This window comes from Papio anubis, chromosome 12 (genome assembly GCF_008728515.1).
Source record: "Papio anubis isolate 15944 chromosome 12, Panubis1.0, whole genome shotgun sequence".
Taxonomy (NCBI): domain Eukaryota; kingdom Metazoa; phylum Chordata; class Mammalia; order Primates; family Cercopithecidae; genus Papio; species Papio anubis.
In genome coordinates, this window is record NC_044987.1 from 90,676,049 (window position 1) to 90,691,983 (window position 15,935).

The window sequence follows — 15,935 nt, forward strand, 5'->3', positions numbered from 1 at the left end:
ACATGGTGAAACTATGCCTGGATACCTGTTACTAAAAAATAACCGATTTTGTCATCCATGTCTCCAAGTCATCCATGTCTCCAAGACTATTTCCCGATTCTGGGTCACCTGGGAATGCATCAGACTACAGCTGAGCAGGAAAAGTTTACTATTGTGCTACTTTCCTGGAAGGAGCCACAGAAATGAGGCAATATTTTTTTTATTCACATGACCTCCAAATGGTGAGTCAAAAATGAGAGGATGAAACCTCTGACATAATAAGCTGAAAACATTTATAATGTTGGTGTTAGTTTTCTTGTGAGGGGGCATGTCCTGGCACAGAGGTTTTCACTCTGTTATAAGCAAATGCAGCATGGAGTGACAGCAGAGGAAACACATGGAAAGGAAGAACAGAGGGAAGGAGAGTGATAATGTAAATATAACGAAAAGCAAACTGATAGCATCAGATAATAACAAGAAAATAAAGTGGTCACTGTATGGCTACTTTGAATGGACTTAATATATATACATATATATGTAGGCATATTTTGTAAAAAGTACAATGTATTAATTAATGAAGAAAGCACAATCTCTGTAATACAAGTAGGAAAAATAAATTGACTATATTTTAATGATTACTTCTCATAAAAAGACCACAAAGATGGTAGAAGAAAGGTGGCAAGGAAAACAAGAATGAGACAAAAGAAGTTTTAACCTCAATCAGGAGGTAAATGTCCTTACTCATAGAGAAAATTGCCTCTCTCTGATAATCATATTAATACCAATGACTCTTAAATTACCATTAGCCTTTATGAACTTGACCCCTTTCAGGTTGAAACTCATCATTTTCTTTTTCATGAAGGTAAAAGACCTCTGAGCATTGTCTACAGCTTTCCATTTGATTGCCAAGAAGAGGGTTACTTCATTTTCTTGGTTTATCATAATCAAAGTTGATGGTAACAGGCAATAGTGACAGAAAAGAAGTTAGGATTCAAACAAAGAAACAAAAGAAGCACAATGAAACAGAAACTATAAAAAACAGGCAGTAGGAAAGTGTCACATGAGAAGAAAGACTGACATATAATGAAAAGGACAAATAAAGCCAGTGTTAAACTGACTAACAATCAAAGAAAGCAAATAGGAAAAAAGCAGGAACAGACTGAATAAGTGAAAACACATTTAGCTTTACCAGAAAAAAATAAAGTAGCTAAAAATGCACAAAAGTAGTTAGAATAAAAAGTGAATGTATCACCATTTTGAAGTAGCAAATTGGAAATAAATAAATATTAAAGGCAATAAAAATATGTGCAAGAACACATGATATTAGAATTGGCATTTGTATAAAGGAACATTTAATCCTATTTAGAATTCTTTTTCTAATAAGTCATGAGTGACTTATGTCCCTAAAATAACACACCGGGTATTCATTTTTTTAAAAGTTGCATTGTATAAAGGATCTCATACACTACTAATATGCACTTATAGCTGAGAGGAATAAAGCAAAACAAATTAGCTGAAAGTCAAGGTTTCACTTTCATCTTAACCTAGTGACACACACACACAAATAAGCAAACACTCAAACTGATCTAGGAAATAAATATGATCTAGGATTTCCATAAGAAGATTAACATAAACCTTAATTTATAATGTATTGATTTTCTTACAGTCTCAGTTTTCTACTTAACATAAAGACTATGGCATCACACTTAGCCAGCCAATAGTTTATCAATGTATGACAAATACCTTTTAGTTCTTTCACTTTCTAACAGAGAAAAGCACAGGAAGAATACCCCTGTCTCCTCTGCTTTATATTTCTGATAAATGCTGTAGTGTTAGACCCATTTGAATTCATATCATACCTTCTTTACTACTACTTACTAGTTGTGTGAGCTTAGTCAAGTTAATCAACCTCTCTCTGCCTTTGTTACCTCATAGGTAAAACAAAGGTAATGAGACTACCGTCTGTCTTATATTCCTCCTAGTGGTTTTTTTTTTGTTTTGGTTTGTTTTGGTTTGTTTTTTAGACAGAGTTTCACTCTTTTTGCCCAGGCTGGAGTGCAATGGCGTGACCTTGGCTGACTGCAACCTCCAACTCCTGGGTTCAAGAGATTCTCCTGCCTCAGCCTCCCAAGTAACTGGGATTATGAGCATACGCCACCAAGCCCTGCTATTTTTTTGTATTTTTAGTAGAGACGGGGTTTCACCATGTTGGTCAGGCTGGTCTCAAACTCCTGACCTCAGGTGATCTGCCCACCTTGGCCTCCCAAAGTGCTGGGATTACAGGCGTGAACAACCGCACCCGGCCTCTAGAATTGTTTTCAGAACAAAATTGATATAATGCAGGTTAAGTGCTAAGCATAGTGACTGGCACTTAACAAGTACTACCTGCCATTATCGTTATTATCATTATGCTACCTGTTCAAGTCAGATCCCAGAGATAATTTACGTTTACTGCATCATGTACATTTTTTCTTCCCATAAAGTAGAAAAAAGGAAGGGCTCTACTCTAAGCAACAACCTCCATAACTCAACACATCTCAAAGTTACTTATTTATATCACCTGTACTCAATTGTTTTTTTGTTTTTTTGAGACAGAGTCTCACTCTGTCACCCAGGCTAGAGTCAAGTGGCATGATCTCACCTCACTGCAACCTCCACTTCCTAGGATCAAGCGATTCTCCTGCCTCTGCCTCCCCAGTAACTGAGATTACAGGTGCTCGTGATCATGTGTGGCTAATTTTTTTGTATTTTTAGTAGAGATGGGGTTTCACCATGTTGGCCAGGCTGGTCTCGAACTCCTGACCTCAAGTAATCCACCTGCCTAGGCCTCCCAAAGTGCTGGGATTACAGGCATGAGCCACCTTGCCCAGCCAAGACTGATTGAACATTTAAACTATTTTCTAGAAACACTTTGATCCTCTTCAGTATTTAGTTTAAGCTGCTTAAATAATGTTCTTACCTTGGTAAATCGTTCAAAATATATTTGTAAATTGGGTTTACAGTATTCCCATCCAAGGTGTCTTCAGGACAACTTTGCTGTAATACTTCCATTGTTTTAGTCAAGGGGGATAAGGAAGACTGAAATAGTGCTTCTCTGTGATCTTCTGCTCCTATTTTTGTCATTTTCAGCTAAAAATGATAAAGAATGTTATTTAATTTTAAATGTAAAAGTCTACTAGATTACAAGTAGAGGCTGGGTATTAACTACAACTTACTTGTCATCATGTTATTCTAGACCATATAGCAATTATTAAATGTGAAATTCCCTTAGAAATTAACAGATGAGAGCCTAAAGAAAGAAAAAAAAATATGAATCTAAGTCTATAATTGGTATAATACTGTTTAAGAATGAAAAAAATGGGCCGGGCGCAGTGGCTCACACCTGTAATCCCAGCATTTTGGGAGGCCGAGGCGGGCGGATCACGAGGTTAGGAGATAGAGACCATCCTGGATAACACGGTGAAACCCTGTCTCTACTAAAAATACAAAAAAAATTAAAAAAAAAAAATTAGCCGGGTGCGGTAGTGGGTGCCTGTAGTCCCAGCTACTCAGGAGGCTGAGGCAGAAGAATGGCGTGAACCCAGGAGGTGGAACTTGCAGGGATCATGCCACTGCATTTTAATTTTTGCTATTTTCTGAAAAATTGCTTATATAAGCAAAATTGTATGTGAAATATGTTACTGAAAAAGCACACCACAAGGCTTTTCTTTTCTTTCTTTCTTTTTTTTTTTCATCTGTCCTTCATCCCTCTTTTTCAGAACTGATTCTGATGGGTCTGTCAATTATGTGGCCTTGCCTTCAAGGCGTGGAAATGAATATCTACAAGGCTAGCCAATCAAAATGCCCTATTCTTCCACATACAGAGATGGGTAAATCAGAGTCCTGATGAAGAAAGCAAGCAGAGCACCATTCTCCTGGATTGCTAGCTTTAAGAAAAATGCAAACCTCCCCCATTGAGATGAAGCCGAAAGACATGAAAGCAGACATAAGAGGTGGAAAGAGACAGAAGGTGAGATTCCTGGTGATGACATTTGAATCCCTAAAACCAGCTATTAAAAACAACCACCTCTTTAGTTTCCTATGTACATGAGCCAACAATTTTCTTTCTTTGCTTAAGCTAGTTTGAGTTGGGATTTTCTATTTTTTTTTTTTAATTATACTTTAAGTTCCAGGGTACACGTGCACAATGTGTGGGTTTGTTACATACATATACATGTGCCATGTTGGTTTGCTGTATCCATTAACTTGTCATTTACATTGGGTATTTTTCCTAATGCTATCCCACCCCCTGTCCCACACCCCATGACAGGCCCTGGGGTGTGATGTTCCCTGCCCTGTGTCCAAGTGTTTTCATTGTTCAATTCCCACCTATGAGTGAGAACATGCAGTATTTGGTTTTCTGTCCTTGTGAGAGTTTGCTCAGAATGATGGTTTCCAGCTTCATTCATATCCCTGCAAAGGACATGAACTCATCCTTTTTTATGGCTGCATAGTATTCCATGGTGTATATGTGCCACATTTTCTTAATCCAGTATATCACTGATGGACATCTGGGTTGGTCCCAAGTCTTTGCTATTGTGAATAGTGCCACAATAAACATACGTATGCATTTGTCTTTATAGCAGCATGATTTATAATTCTTAAAACCAGTAACAGGATCCCTGGGTCAAATGGTATTTCTAGTTCTAGATCCTTGAGGAATCGCCATACTGTCTTCCACAATGGTTGAACCAGTTTACACTCCCACCAGCAGTGTAAAAGCATTCCTGTTTCTCCACATCCTCTCCAGCACCTGTTGTTTCCTGACTTTTTAATGATTGCCATTCTAACTGGTGTGAGATGGTATCTCATTGTGGTTTTGATTTGCATTTCTCTGATAACCAGTGATGATAAGCATTTTTTCATGTGTCTGTTGACTGTAGAAATGTCTTCTTTTGAGAGGTGTCTGCTCATATTCTATGCCCACTTTTGGTGGGGTTGTTTCGTTCTTATAAATTTGTTTAAGTTCTTTGTAGATTCTGGATATTAGCCCTTTGCCAGATGGGTAGATTGCAAAAATTTTCTCCCATTCTGTAGGTTGCCTGTTCACTCTGATGGTAGCTTTTTTTTTTTTGCTGTGCAGAAGCTCTTTAGTTTACTTAGATCCCACTTGTCAATTTTGACTTTTGTTGCCATTGCTTTTCGTGTTTTAGTCATGAAGTACTTGCCCATGCCTATGTCCTGAATGGTATTGCCTAGGTTTTCTTCCAGGGTTTTATGGTTTTAGGTCTAACATTTAAGTCTCTAATCCATCCTGAATTAATTTTTCTATAAGGTGCAAGAAAGGGATCCAGTTCCAGCTTTCTACATATGGCTAGCCAGTTTTCCCAATACTATTTATTAAATAGGGAATCCTTTCCCCATTTCTTGTTTTTGTCAGATTTGTCAAAGAGCAGATGGCTGTAGATGTATGGTGTTATTTCTGAGGCCTCTGTTCTGTTCCATTGGTCTATATCTCTGTTTTGGTACCAGTACCATGCTGTTTTGGTTACTGTAGCCTTGTAGTATAGTTTGAAGTCAGGTAGCATGATGCCTCCAGCTTTGTTCTTTTGGCTTAGGATTGTCTAGGCAATGCAGGCTCTTTTTTGGTTCCATATGAAGTTTAAAGTAGTTTTTTCCAATTCTGTGAAGAAAGTCATTGGTAGCTTGATGGGGTGGCATTGAATCTATAAATTACCTTGGGCAGTATGGCCATTTTCACAATATTGATTCTTCCTATCCATGAGCATGGAATGTTCTTCCATTTGTTTGTGTCCTCTTTTATTTCATTGAGCAGTGGTTTGTAGTTCACCTTTAAGAGGTCCTTCACATCTCTTGTAAGTTGAATTCCTAGGTATTTTATTCTCTTTGTAGTAATTGTGAAGGGGAGTTCACTCATGATTTGGTTCTCTGTTTGTCTGTTATTGGTGTATAAAAATGCTTGTGATTTTTGCACATTGATTTTCTATGCTGAAACTTTGCTGAAGTTGCTTATCAGCTTAAGGAGATTTTGGGCTGAGATGATGGGGTTTTCTAAATATGCAATCATGTCATCTGCAAATAGGGACAATTTGACTTCCTCTTTTCCTAACTGAATACCCTTTATTTCTTTCTCTTGCCTGATTGCCCTGGCCAGAATTTCTAACACTTTGTTGAATATGAGTTGTGAGAGAGAGCATCCCTCTCTTGTGCCAGTTTTCAAAGGGAATGCTTCCAGTTTTTGCCCATTCAGTATAACATTGGCTGTGGGTTTGTCATAAATAGCACTTATTATTTTGAGATACATTCCATCAATACCTAGTTTATTGAGAATTTTTAGCACAAAGGGCTGCTGAATTTTGTCAAAGGCCTTTTCTGCATCTATTGAGATAATCATGTGATTTTCGTTGTTGGTTCACTTTATATGATGGATTATGTTTATTGATTTGCATATGTTGAACCAGCCTTGCATTCCAGGAATGAAGCCGAGTGATCATGGTGGATAAGCTTTTTGATGTGCTACTGGATTTGGTGTGCCAGTATGTTATTGAGGACTTTCGTATCTATGTTCATCAGAGATATTTGTCTAAAATTCTCTTTTTTTTGTTGTGTCTCTGTCAGATTTTGGTTTCAGGATGACGCTGGCCTCATAAAATGAGTTAGGGAGGATTCCCTCTTTTTCGGTTGATTGGAATAGTTTCAGAAGGAATGGTACCAGCTCCTCTTTGTACCTCTGGTAGAATTTGTCTGTGAATCCGTCTGGTCCTGAACTTTTTTTGGTTGGTGGACTATTAATTGTTGCCTTAATTTCAGAGCCTGCTATTGGTCTATTCAGAGATTCAACTTCTTCCTAGTTTAGTCTTGGGAGGGTGAATGTGTCCAGGAATTTATCCATTTCTTCTTCTAGATTTTCTAGTTTATTTGCATAGAGCTGTTTATAGTATTCTCTGATGATAGTTTGTATTTCCGTGGGATCGGTGGTGATACCCCCTTTATCATTTTTTTATTGCATCTATTTGATTCTTCTCTCTTTTCTTCGTTATTATTGTTGAGAGGTGTCTGCTCATATTCTACAAGTCTATCAATTTGGTTGATCTTTTCAAAAAACAGCTCCTGGATTCATTGAATTTTTGAAGGTTTTTTTGTGTCTCTATCTCCAGATCTACTCTGATATTAGTTATTTCTTGCCTTCTGCTAGCTTTTGAATTTGTTTGCTCTTGCTTCTCTAGTTCTTTTAATCGTGATGTTAGGGTGTTGATTTTAGATCTTTCCTGCTTTCTCTTGTGGGCATTTAGTGCTATAAATTTCCCTCTACACACTGCTTTAAATGTATCCCAGAAAGTCTGGTACGTTGTGTCTTTGTTCTTGTTGGTTTCAAACAACATCTTTATTTCTGCCTTCATTTCATTATGTACCCAGTAGTCATTCAGGAGCAGGTTGTTCAGTTTCCATGTAATTGTGTGGTTTTGAGTGAGTTTCTTAATCCTGAGTTTTAATTTGATTGCACTGTTGAGAGACAGTTTGTTGTGATTTCTGTTCTTTTACATTTGCTGAGGAGGAGGAGTGCTTTTTACTTCCAACTATGTGGTCAATTTTGGAGTAAGTCCGATGTGGTGCTGAGAAGAATGTATATTCTGTTGATTTGGGGTGGAGAGTTCTGTAGATGTCTATTAGGTCTGCTTGGTGCAGAGCTGAATTCAAATCCTGGATATCCTTTTTAACCTTCTGTCTCATTGATCTGTCTAATATCGACAGTGGGGTGTTAAAGTCTCCCATTATTATTGTGTGGGAGTCTAAGTCTCTTTGTAAGTCTCTAAGGACTTGCTTTATGAATCTGGGTGCTCCTGTACTGGGTGCACATATATTTAGGATAGTTAGGTCTTCTTGTTGAATTGATCCCTTTACCATTGTGTAATGGCCTTCTTTGTCTCTTTTGATCTTTGTTGGTTTAAACTCTGTTTTATCAGAGACAAGGATTGCAACCCCTGCTTTTTTTGGCTTTCCATTTGCTTGGTAGATCTTCCTCAATCCCTTTATTTTGAGCCTATGTGTGTCTCTGCATGTGAGATGGGTCTCCTGAATACAGCACACTGATGGGTCTTGACTCTTTCTCCAAATTCCCAGTTTGTGTCTTTTAACTGGGGCATTTAGTCCATTTACATTTAAGGTTAATATTTTTATGTGTGAATTTGATCCTATCATTATGATGTTAGCTGGTTATTTTGCCCGTTAGTTGATGCAGTTTCTTCCTAGCATCGACGATCTTTACAATTTGGGGTTTTTGCAGTGGCTGGTACTGGTTGTTTTTTTTCCATGTTTAGTGCTTCCTTCAGGAGCTCTTGTAAGGCAGGCCTGGTGGTGAAAAAATCTCTCAGCATTCGCTTGACGGTAAAGGATTTTATTTCTCCTTCATTTACGAAGCTTAGTTTGGCTGGATATGAAATTTTGGGTTGAAAATTCTTTTCTTCAAGAATGTTGAATATTGGCCCCTACTCTCTTCTGGTTTGTAGAGTTTCTGCCAAGAGATCTGCTGTTAGTCTGATGGGCTTCCCTTTGTAGGTAACCTTTCTCTCTGGCTGCCCTTAACATTTTTTCCTTCATTTCAACCTTGGTGGATCTGACAATTATGTGTCTTGGGGTTGCTCTTCTTGAAGAGTATCCTGGTGGTGATCTCCGTATTTCCTTAATTTGAATGTTGGCCTGCCTTGCTAGGTTGGGGAAGTTGTCCTGGATAATATCCTGAAGAGTGTTTTGTAACTTGGTTCCATTCTCCCTGTCACTTTCAGGTACACCAATCAAACATAGATTTAGTCTTTTCACATAGTCCCATATTTCTTGGAGGTTTTGTTCTTTTCTTTTTACTCTTTTTTCTCTAAACTTCTCTTCTCACTTTATTTCATTAATTTGATCTTCAATGACCGATACCCTTTCTTCCACTTGATCGAATCGGCTACTGAAGCTTGTGCATGCGTCACATAGTTCCCGTGCCATGGTTTTCAGCTCCATCAGGTCATTTAAGGTTTCTCTACACTTTATTCTAGTTAGCCATTCATTTAATCTTTTTTCAAGGTTTTTTAGCTTCCTTGCAATGGGTTCGAACCTCCTCCTTTAGCTCAGAGAAGTTTGTTATTACCGACCTTCTGAAGCCTACTTCTGTCAGCTTGTCAAAGTCATTCTCTGTCCAGCTTTGTTCCATTGCTGGTGAGGAGCTGCAATTCTCTGGAGGAGAAGAGGTGCTCTGGTTTTTAGATTTTTCAGCTTTTCTGCTCTGGGTTCTCTCCATCTTTGTAGTTTTATCTACCTTTGGTCTTTGATGTTGGTGACCTACAGATGGGGTTTTGGTGTGGATGTCCTTTTTGTCGATGTTGATGCTATTCCTTTCTATTTGTTAGTTTTCCTTCTAACAGTCAGGTCCCTCAACTGAAGGTCTGTTGGAGGTTGCTGGAGGTCCACTCCAGACCCTGTTTGCCTGGGTATCACCAGTGGAGGCTGCAGAACAGCAAATATTGCAGAATAGCAAAAACTGCTGCCTGATCCTTCCTCTGGAAACTTCATCCCAGAGGGGCACCCAACTGTATGAGGTGGCAGTCAGCCCCTACTGGGAGGTGTCTCCCAGTTAGGGTACATGGGGGTCAGGGACCCACTGAGGAGGCAGTCTGTCTGTTCTCCGAGCTCAAACACCATGCTGGGAGAACCACTGCTCTCTTCAGAGCTGTCAGACAGGGACGTTTAAGACTGCAGAAGTTTCTGCTGCCTTGTGTTCAGCTATGCCCTGCCCCGAGGTGGGGTCTAGAGGCAGTAGGCCTTGCTGAGCTGTGGTGGACTCTGCCTAGTTTGAGTTTCCCAGCTGCTTTGTTTACCTACCCAAGCCTCAGCAATGGCGGATGCTCCTCCCCCTGCCAGGCTACTGCCTCACAGGCTGACCTCAGACTGCTACACTAGTAGTGTGCAAGGCTACATGGGCATGGGACCCACTGAGCCAGGTGCAGGATATAATCTCCTGGTGTGTCGTTTACTAAGACCATTGGAAAAGCACAGTATTTGGGCTGGAGTGTCCTGTTTTTCCAGGTACCATCTGTCATGGCTTCCCTTGGCTAGGAAAGGGAAATCCCCCAACCCCTTCCACTTCCTGGGTGAAGTGATGCCCTGCCCTGCTTCAGCTCACCCTCCGTGGGCTGCACCTACTGTCCAACCAGTTCTAATGAGATGAACTAGGTACCTTAGGTGGAAATGCAGAAATCATCCGTCTTCTGTGTCAGTCACACTGGGAACTGCAGGCTGGAGCTGTTCCTATTTGGCCATCTTGGAATGGAATCTGGGATTTTCTTATTTGCAATCTAGAAATATTGAGTAACACACACAGACAATCTAATTTGACCAAAAGACCAAAACAATATGCCCATAAGAAATCATGTCAAAGAATCTTATTTACAGCAGCAGTCCCCAACCTTTTTGACACCAGGGACCGGTCTCATGGAAAACAATTTTTCTATAGACCCAAGGGTTGGAGACCTGTACCTGCAGGTTGGGGACCCTTGATCTATAGGATCCTTTCCAGGGTGTAATCATGGTCTCACAATACTGATGAAAATAGTTATAAAATCTCATCTCTGAAGTAGCCCACTAAGACAATGAAGAGGAGTCCCAAATTAAGATTACATGCCAGGCCTAAGGAAAATACATTACTTTTAAGGTAAATAAAATTACTTTTACTTTTTTAGTGTTGTTCTGAAATAAATGCTTTCATTCATTCACACATTATTCATCGATCACCTACAATGTATCTGACATTGTTCTAGGCACTTAAAATCAGTGAACGAAGCAGAAAAAGAACCATTGTGCCCTATGCAGTACTTTCAAGTGGGAACAGATAATAAACAATAAACATCATAAATAAGCAAATTGTACAGATGTTAACAGGTAATAAATGCTACAGGGGAAAACTGATGAGGCAAAGGTAAATTGGCAACATGTGGGAGTGGAGGGAATTGTAACTTTAAATAGGGTTGTCAGCACAGGCCTCATAGAGCTGGTAGCATCTGGGCAAAGACATAAAAGAGGCAAGAAAGTTAGTCATGCAGATACCCAGGGAGACCCAGGAGGGTGTCTTAGGGCAGGCATCCAGAAGGTCCTAAGGTGGGATATATCTGGCAAGTGTGAAGAACAGCAAAAGTAGATGAATAGATGAACAAGGGAGAATGTAGTTGGGATGAGGTTAGAAAGGGAATGGAAGAGATGAACACAACACTGGACCTTGCAGGGCATTGTTAGGGCTTTGCAAGAACTAGTAAGCTCACAGAGTGTTTAGTAATATGATTTTTTTAAAAAAGATAATTTTTAATTCTTTGTTAAGAATGCACCAAATGCATTGAAATTGTATTGCAATGTCCTAATGTGTCCATATGTTAGTATTTTCTAATACTTACATAAACTTTGTGGCAGAGACTGCCAATTGTCTGCCAATATCCATTCCTTGTTCCTTTTACAAAACTAGAATCCCTGATTTTATTTGAGACATATGGTTTCCTAAAATAAAGACTGTATTTTCCAGTTTTCCTTGCAGCTGGGTAGGGCCATATGAACATGTTCTGGCCAATGACATGTTAGTGGAGATGGTCCATGAAAGTGAGTGTACCCTTCTTTATCCTTCCTTCTACTACCTAGAATGAAAACAATGGCTAGTCCTGGATTGGTCTTTAACTTTGATGAGATGCTGAAAATGAAAGCCAGGACTGAAGGAGGATTGAAGGAGTCTGAACCTCTGACAACATAGAGTACCATACCAACCCTGGACTACCTACCTCCAGACTTTTACATGAGAAATAAACACCTAGTTTTTTCAAAACAGTGTTAATTTGGGTCTTTGTTACTTGCAGTCAAACCTAATCCTGAAACACCTGACGTTCTCTTGACATAAATTGCTTTCAAGAACCTAAAATACATGGTATTTACTTAGAGCAAAGAAATAAGGAGAACACTAGAATGGCTTAAAATATAAATTTAACTCAGAGTCCAGTAATTTGGGACTTTGGCCCCTGCAGAATTGAAGAATTCAACTATTCATGTATCTCAAACTGAAACTATAAAAAGTAGCACTCTACAGTGATGGCTACAGAAGATGAGACTGTGGTTCCAAGCTTTTAAAAAACACTTTTCTTTAAGAATTCTTCATTGGTTGGGTGTGATGGATCACGCCTGAAATCCCAACACTTTGGTTGGCTGAGGAGGAAGGACTGCTTGAGTCCAGGAGTTTGAGACCAGTCTGGAAAACACAGTGAGACCCCGACTCTACAAAAAATAACTTAACTGGGTATGATGGCACACACCTCTAGTCCTAGCTACTTGGGAGGCTGAGGCAAGAAGATTGCTTGAGCCCAGGAGATTGATGCTGCAGTGAGCCATGATCATGCCACTGCACTCCAGCCTGGGTGAGAGTGAGACCCTGTCTCAATCAATCAATCAATAAAACTAGCCTAGCTGTCAAAGATCAGATTAAGGTTGTTGTTTTTCCACCCAAGCTTATTGTGTTAGACCTCAAAGGAATCACCTTTATGTTGAAGCAGAGTCAGGGAATAAAAAACCAGTACTCAGGCTTAAAACTAGTGTCTAGACGTGATCTTTGGCTGTAAACATGGGATTATCTATAGACTGGAAGTCTACTAATTTAGGAGAAGAAGAAGAAGCAGTGTTAAATTGCTAAAGAAATCATAAAGCTGGCCAAAAAACATGACTGACCTGTAATCAGATCTCATGCCCACATTTGTATCAGCAGGAAGCGGGTTGCAAAATCTGTTCAGCACTCTAGAACAGCAAATTCTCCATTGACCACATCAGATGTGGTCAGGAAGTACAATGTACAAGGAAGACCCTTTCCAAAAGGCAGAATTAGGAGTACTCTGATGAACTAATCAAGGAAATTGCTCCACTGCTAGAGAAGGGAACTTTTACAATTCCTACCTAGTCTAGCAGAATTGATAACCACTATAAACCAGTGACTCTTGTGTTAATCCTATTCTCCTCCTTTCCAAATATACATCCATTGTGTTATGTGTGATGTCACAAATACATTAACTTTTAGTTTACAGGTTACCAGACCACTTGGAATTAATGAAAAGGACTGTGCATTAACCCAACAGCCTAGATTCTGAGTCATATTCAAATGAATCATATTTGGGGGTTCACATACATAATTAAAAGCTAGAACAGGCATGTATGATCAAGAATAGGTAGTTATGTTCTATCTACAGGAAGAAGGGTGTACCAAAGATTTTTGGTGGCTAAAAGGTTGGATTATGGAGTAAACTGTTAGATGTTCACTAAAATCTGTTATCTTTAGTGTCCAGCTAAAGCCTTTTTTCCATCTACATGTTGCCACATGACCACATGACTAAATTCTGGTCAGCAGAAGGTAAGAGGAAGTGGCATATGTGACTTATGGGAACTGTCACCAAAGAAGGGGGTATGGGGCATGATTTTCAGCCTTCTTTTCTTCCTACCTGATATCTGGAATGTGATCATGGCTTAAAGCTGGAATAGCCATGAATGATCATGAATGCACCATCTGTGACTTTGGGAATGGAAGCTACTCACAGCACAGCAACAAAATGGAAGGCCTTAGAGCATTATACTAGCCCTTCAGACTTTTATATGAGTAAGAAATAAGCCTTTTTTTCTTACTCGTCCTCAATATAAACTTTACATTGTAAGTAAGAAATAAACTCTTATATGAGTAAGAAATAAACCTTTTTTTCTTACCTGTCCTCAATGTAAACTTTCTTAACATCTTGTACATGCTATTTATTTCCAGTCTCTAGACCTTTGCTCACACTGCTCCTATACTGTTGATGATTTAGAAAACGAGAAGCCAACTTAGTATAATGAAATAGACTTCTTTTTTTCCATTTCCCAAAGTTCATGTTTAAGTCAGTTGGTTGCCTGAAATTAAGAATGAGTTTTCCTATGTGCTATGGTCAGAATGTTTGTGGCCCCTCCACCCCCTGCCAAATTTCTAAGTTGAAATTTAATCCCCAATGTGATGTTATTATGAGGCAGGGCCTTCAGGGAGGCAATTAAGTCATAAGGGTGAACTCTTTTTACAATGCAAGGGCACATTATCAATAAGGAAGCAGGCACTCACCAGACACTGCTGGTGCCTTAGTCTTAGAAATACCAGCTTCCAGAACTGTGAGGAATAAATTTCTATTGTTTGTATATTATTCAGTCTAAGGTACTTTGTCATAGCATCCCAGAGTGAGATACTATGGAAACAAATATATACATTGATCAGTTTCCTTGCTTCATTCAATATGTACTAGTAATACCTGAAGTAACTCTCCAATATTACAGTTAAAAAAAATTTTATGAGAGCTGAGACTAGTCTGTCCTGTTCACTTTGCATTCATAGTGCTTAATTCAGTGTCTAGGACATAGTAGGTATGCAATAAATATTTGTTAAAGAAATAAGGGAAATTGTACTTCAGCTGCCAAGAACACATTTGTTCACATCAGCAACACTGTAATCACAGAAGAAAGGATTCCCTAATGGACTAAAGTAGATAGTTTTGACAAATTTTCAATGTTAATTCTATCTAACCTAGCCAAATAATTTATTATCCAAACTGGGCCTGTTCCAGGCAAATCAAGATGTCTAGGCTGCACCTATCTATATTTAAATAGCCTCCTTTTTAAATGAGAAGGTACTATCCTATGTCTCTATGGTTGCATATGTACCCATGGGACTCACCAAAGATTTACTGTTTGCTGCTTTTTAAAGAAGGCACCAAAAAGTCTCTGTTTTTATCTTGATGAAAATAATGTTTTACTCTTCAAGGAAGAACAAAAAGCATTTCCTCCTCACTAGCTCCACTCCCAGTGGTAAGTGGGATTTCCTACTTCAGAGGTCTGCTTTTCCTTTACCCAGGGATGATACACAGGACCTTATTGCATTTTTAAAATCTGTGCCTAAAAGGTCTTTAAGTTAAATTGCTGGATTTCCCAGGACATAAAAAAGATTGGCAAGAATTGGTCTGCAGTAATCTACCCCAGCACAACTATTCTGGGGCAGTGAGATCTTGGGAAAAAAATGAGTCTGTGGAGTATATGTGGTTCTGTGAGAGAGAAGGAGAGGAGCAGGAGGGAGGGAGGAAAGGAGAGGGAGAGGTGGATTTAAAGGGCCAGGTAACTGTAGCTGTGATCTGGGGGAACCAGTGATGGGTACCCTAATTGAGTACAATACTGAAGAAATTGTGTTAGACACTGTGATGGTTAATTTTATGGGTCAACTTGGCAGGGCCATGGTGACCAGCTATTTGATCAACCATTGTTCTGGATGTTTTCTGTGAAGGTTTTTTTTTTTTTTTTTTGGATGAGATTAACATTTAAATGGGTAGACTCTGCGTAAAGCAGTTTACCCTCCATAACGTGGGTGGGTCTCATCTAATCAGTTGAAAGCTTTTATAGAAAAAAGACCGACTTCCCCTGGGTAAGAAGGAATTCTTTCAGCAGGTTGTCTTTGGACTTGAATTGCACCCCTTCTCTAAGTATCTAGCCTGCCAGCCTACCCCATCAGATTTTGGACTCACACAGCCTCTGCAATCACAGGAGCCAATTCTTAAAAATCAATCAATTAATCTTCCTCTCTCTCTCTCTCTCTCTCTTCATATATATATATATATTGATCAAAGAACGAGTAGAAAGAGAAGGGAAGGAGAAAACAAGGTGGAAGAGAAATTGGTGGAGGGTGAGAGAATGAATTTGGTTTTGGACCCATGGAACTTGAGGTCTCTGGCAAGCAGGTAAGGACACCACTGGTTGACTGATGAGTAGGAGATGTCCAACATGAAAGCCTCCCATGAACCTGCTGGAGTTTGGTGGACTTTGCCTTTCCACATCTTGGGAGGAGAGCTAGTAGGGAGGAGCTTTTCTGCAGGTGACAATGGCTTCCAGAAGGGGGCAGCAAA

The 15,935-nt window shown here is 39.3% G+C and overlaps 1 protein-coding gene across 1 annotated transcript in view; it reads right to left on the minus strand.

Moving 5' to 3' along the window:
- The window catches only part of DCDC1 (doublecortin domain containing 1), a 508,775-nt gene that overhangs the window by 465,506 nt on the left and 27,334 nt on the right, over positions 1 to 15,935 (minus strand). The window contains exons 4-5 of the mRNA XM_021926829.2: positions 10,196 to 10,313; positions 2,939 to 3,108 (exon numbers count right to left, since the gene is read on the minus strand). Coding sequence (XP_021782521.2) covers positions 2,939 to 3,108; positions 10,196 to 10,219 — 194 coding nt within the window. The 5' untranslated portion in view covers positions 10,220 to 10,313. The remainder of the gene's footprint in view (positions 1 to 2,938; positions 3,109 to 10,195; positions 10,314 to 15,935) is intronic.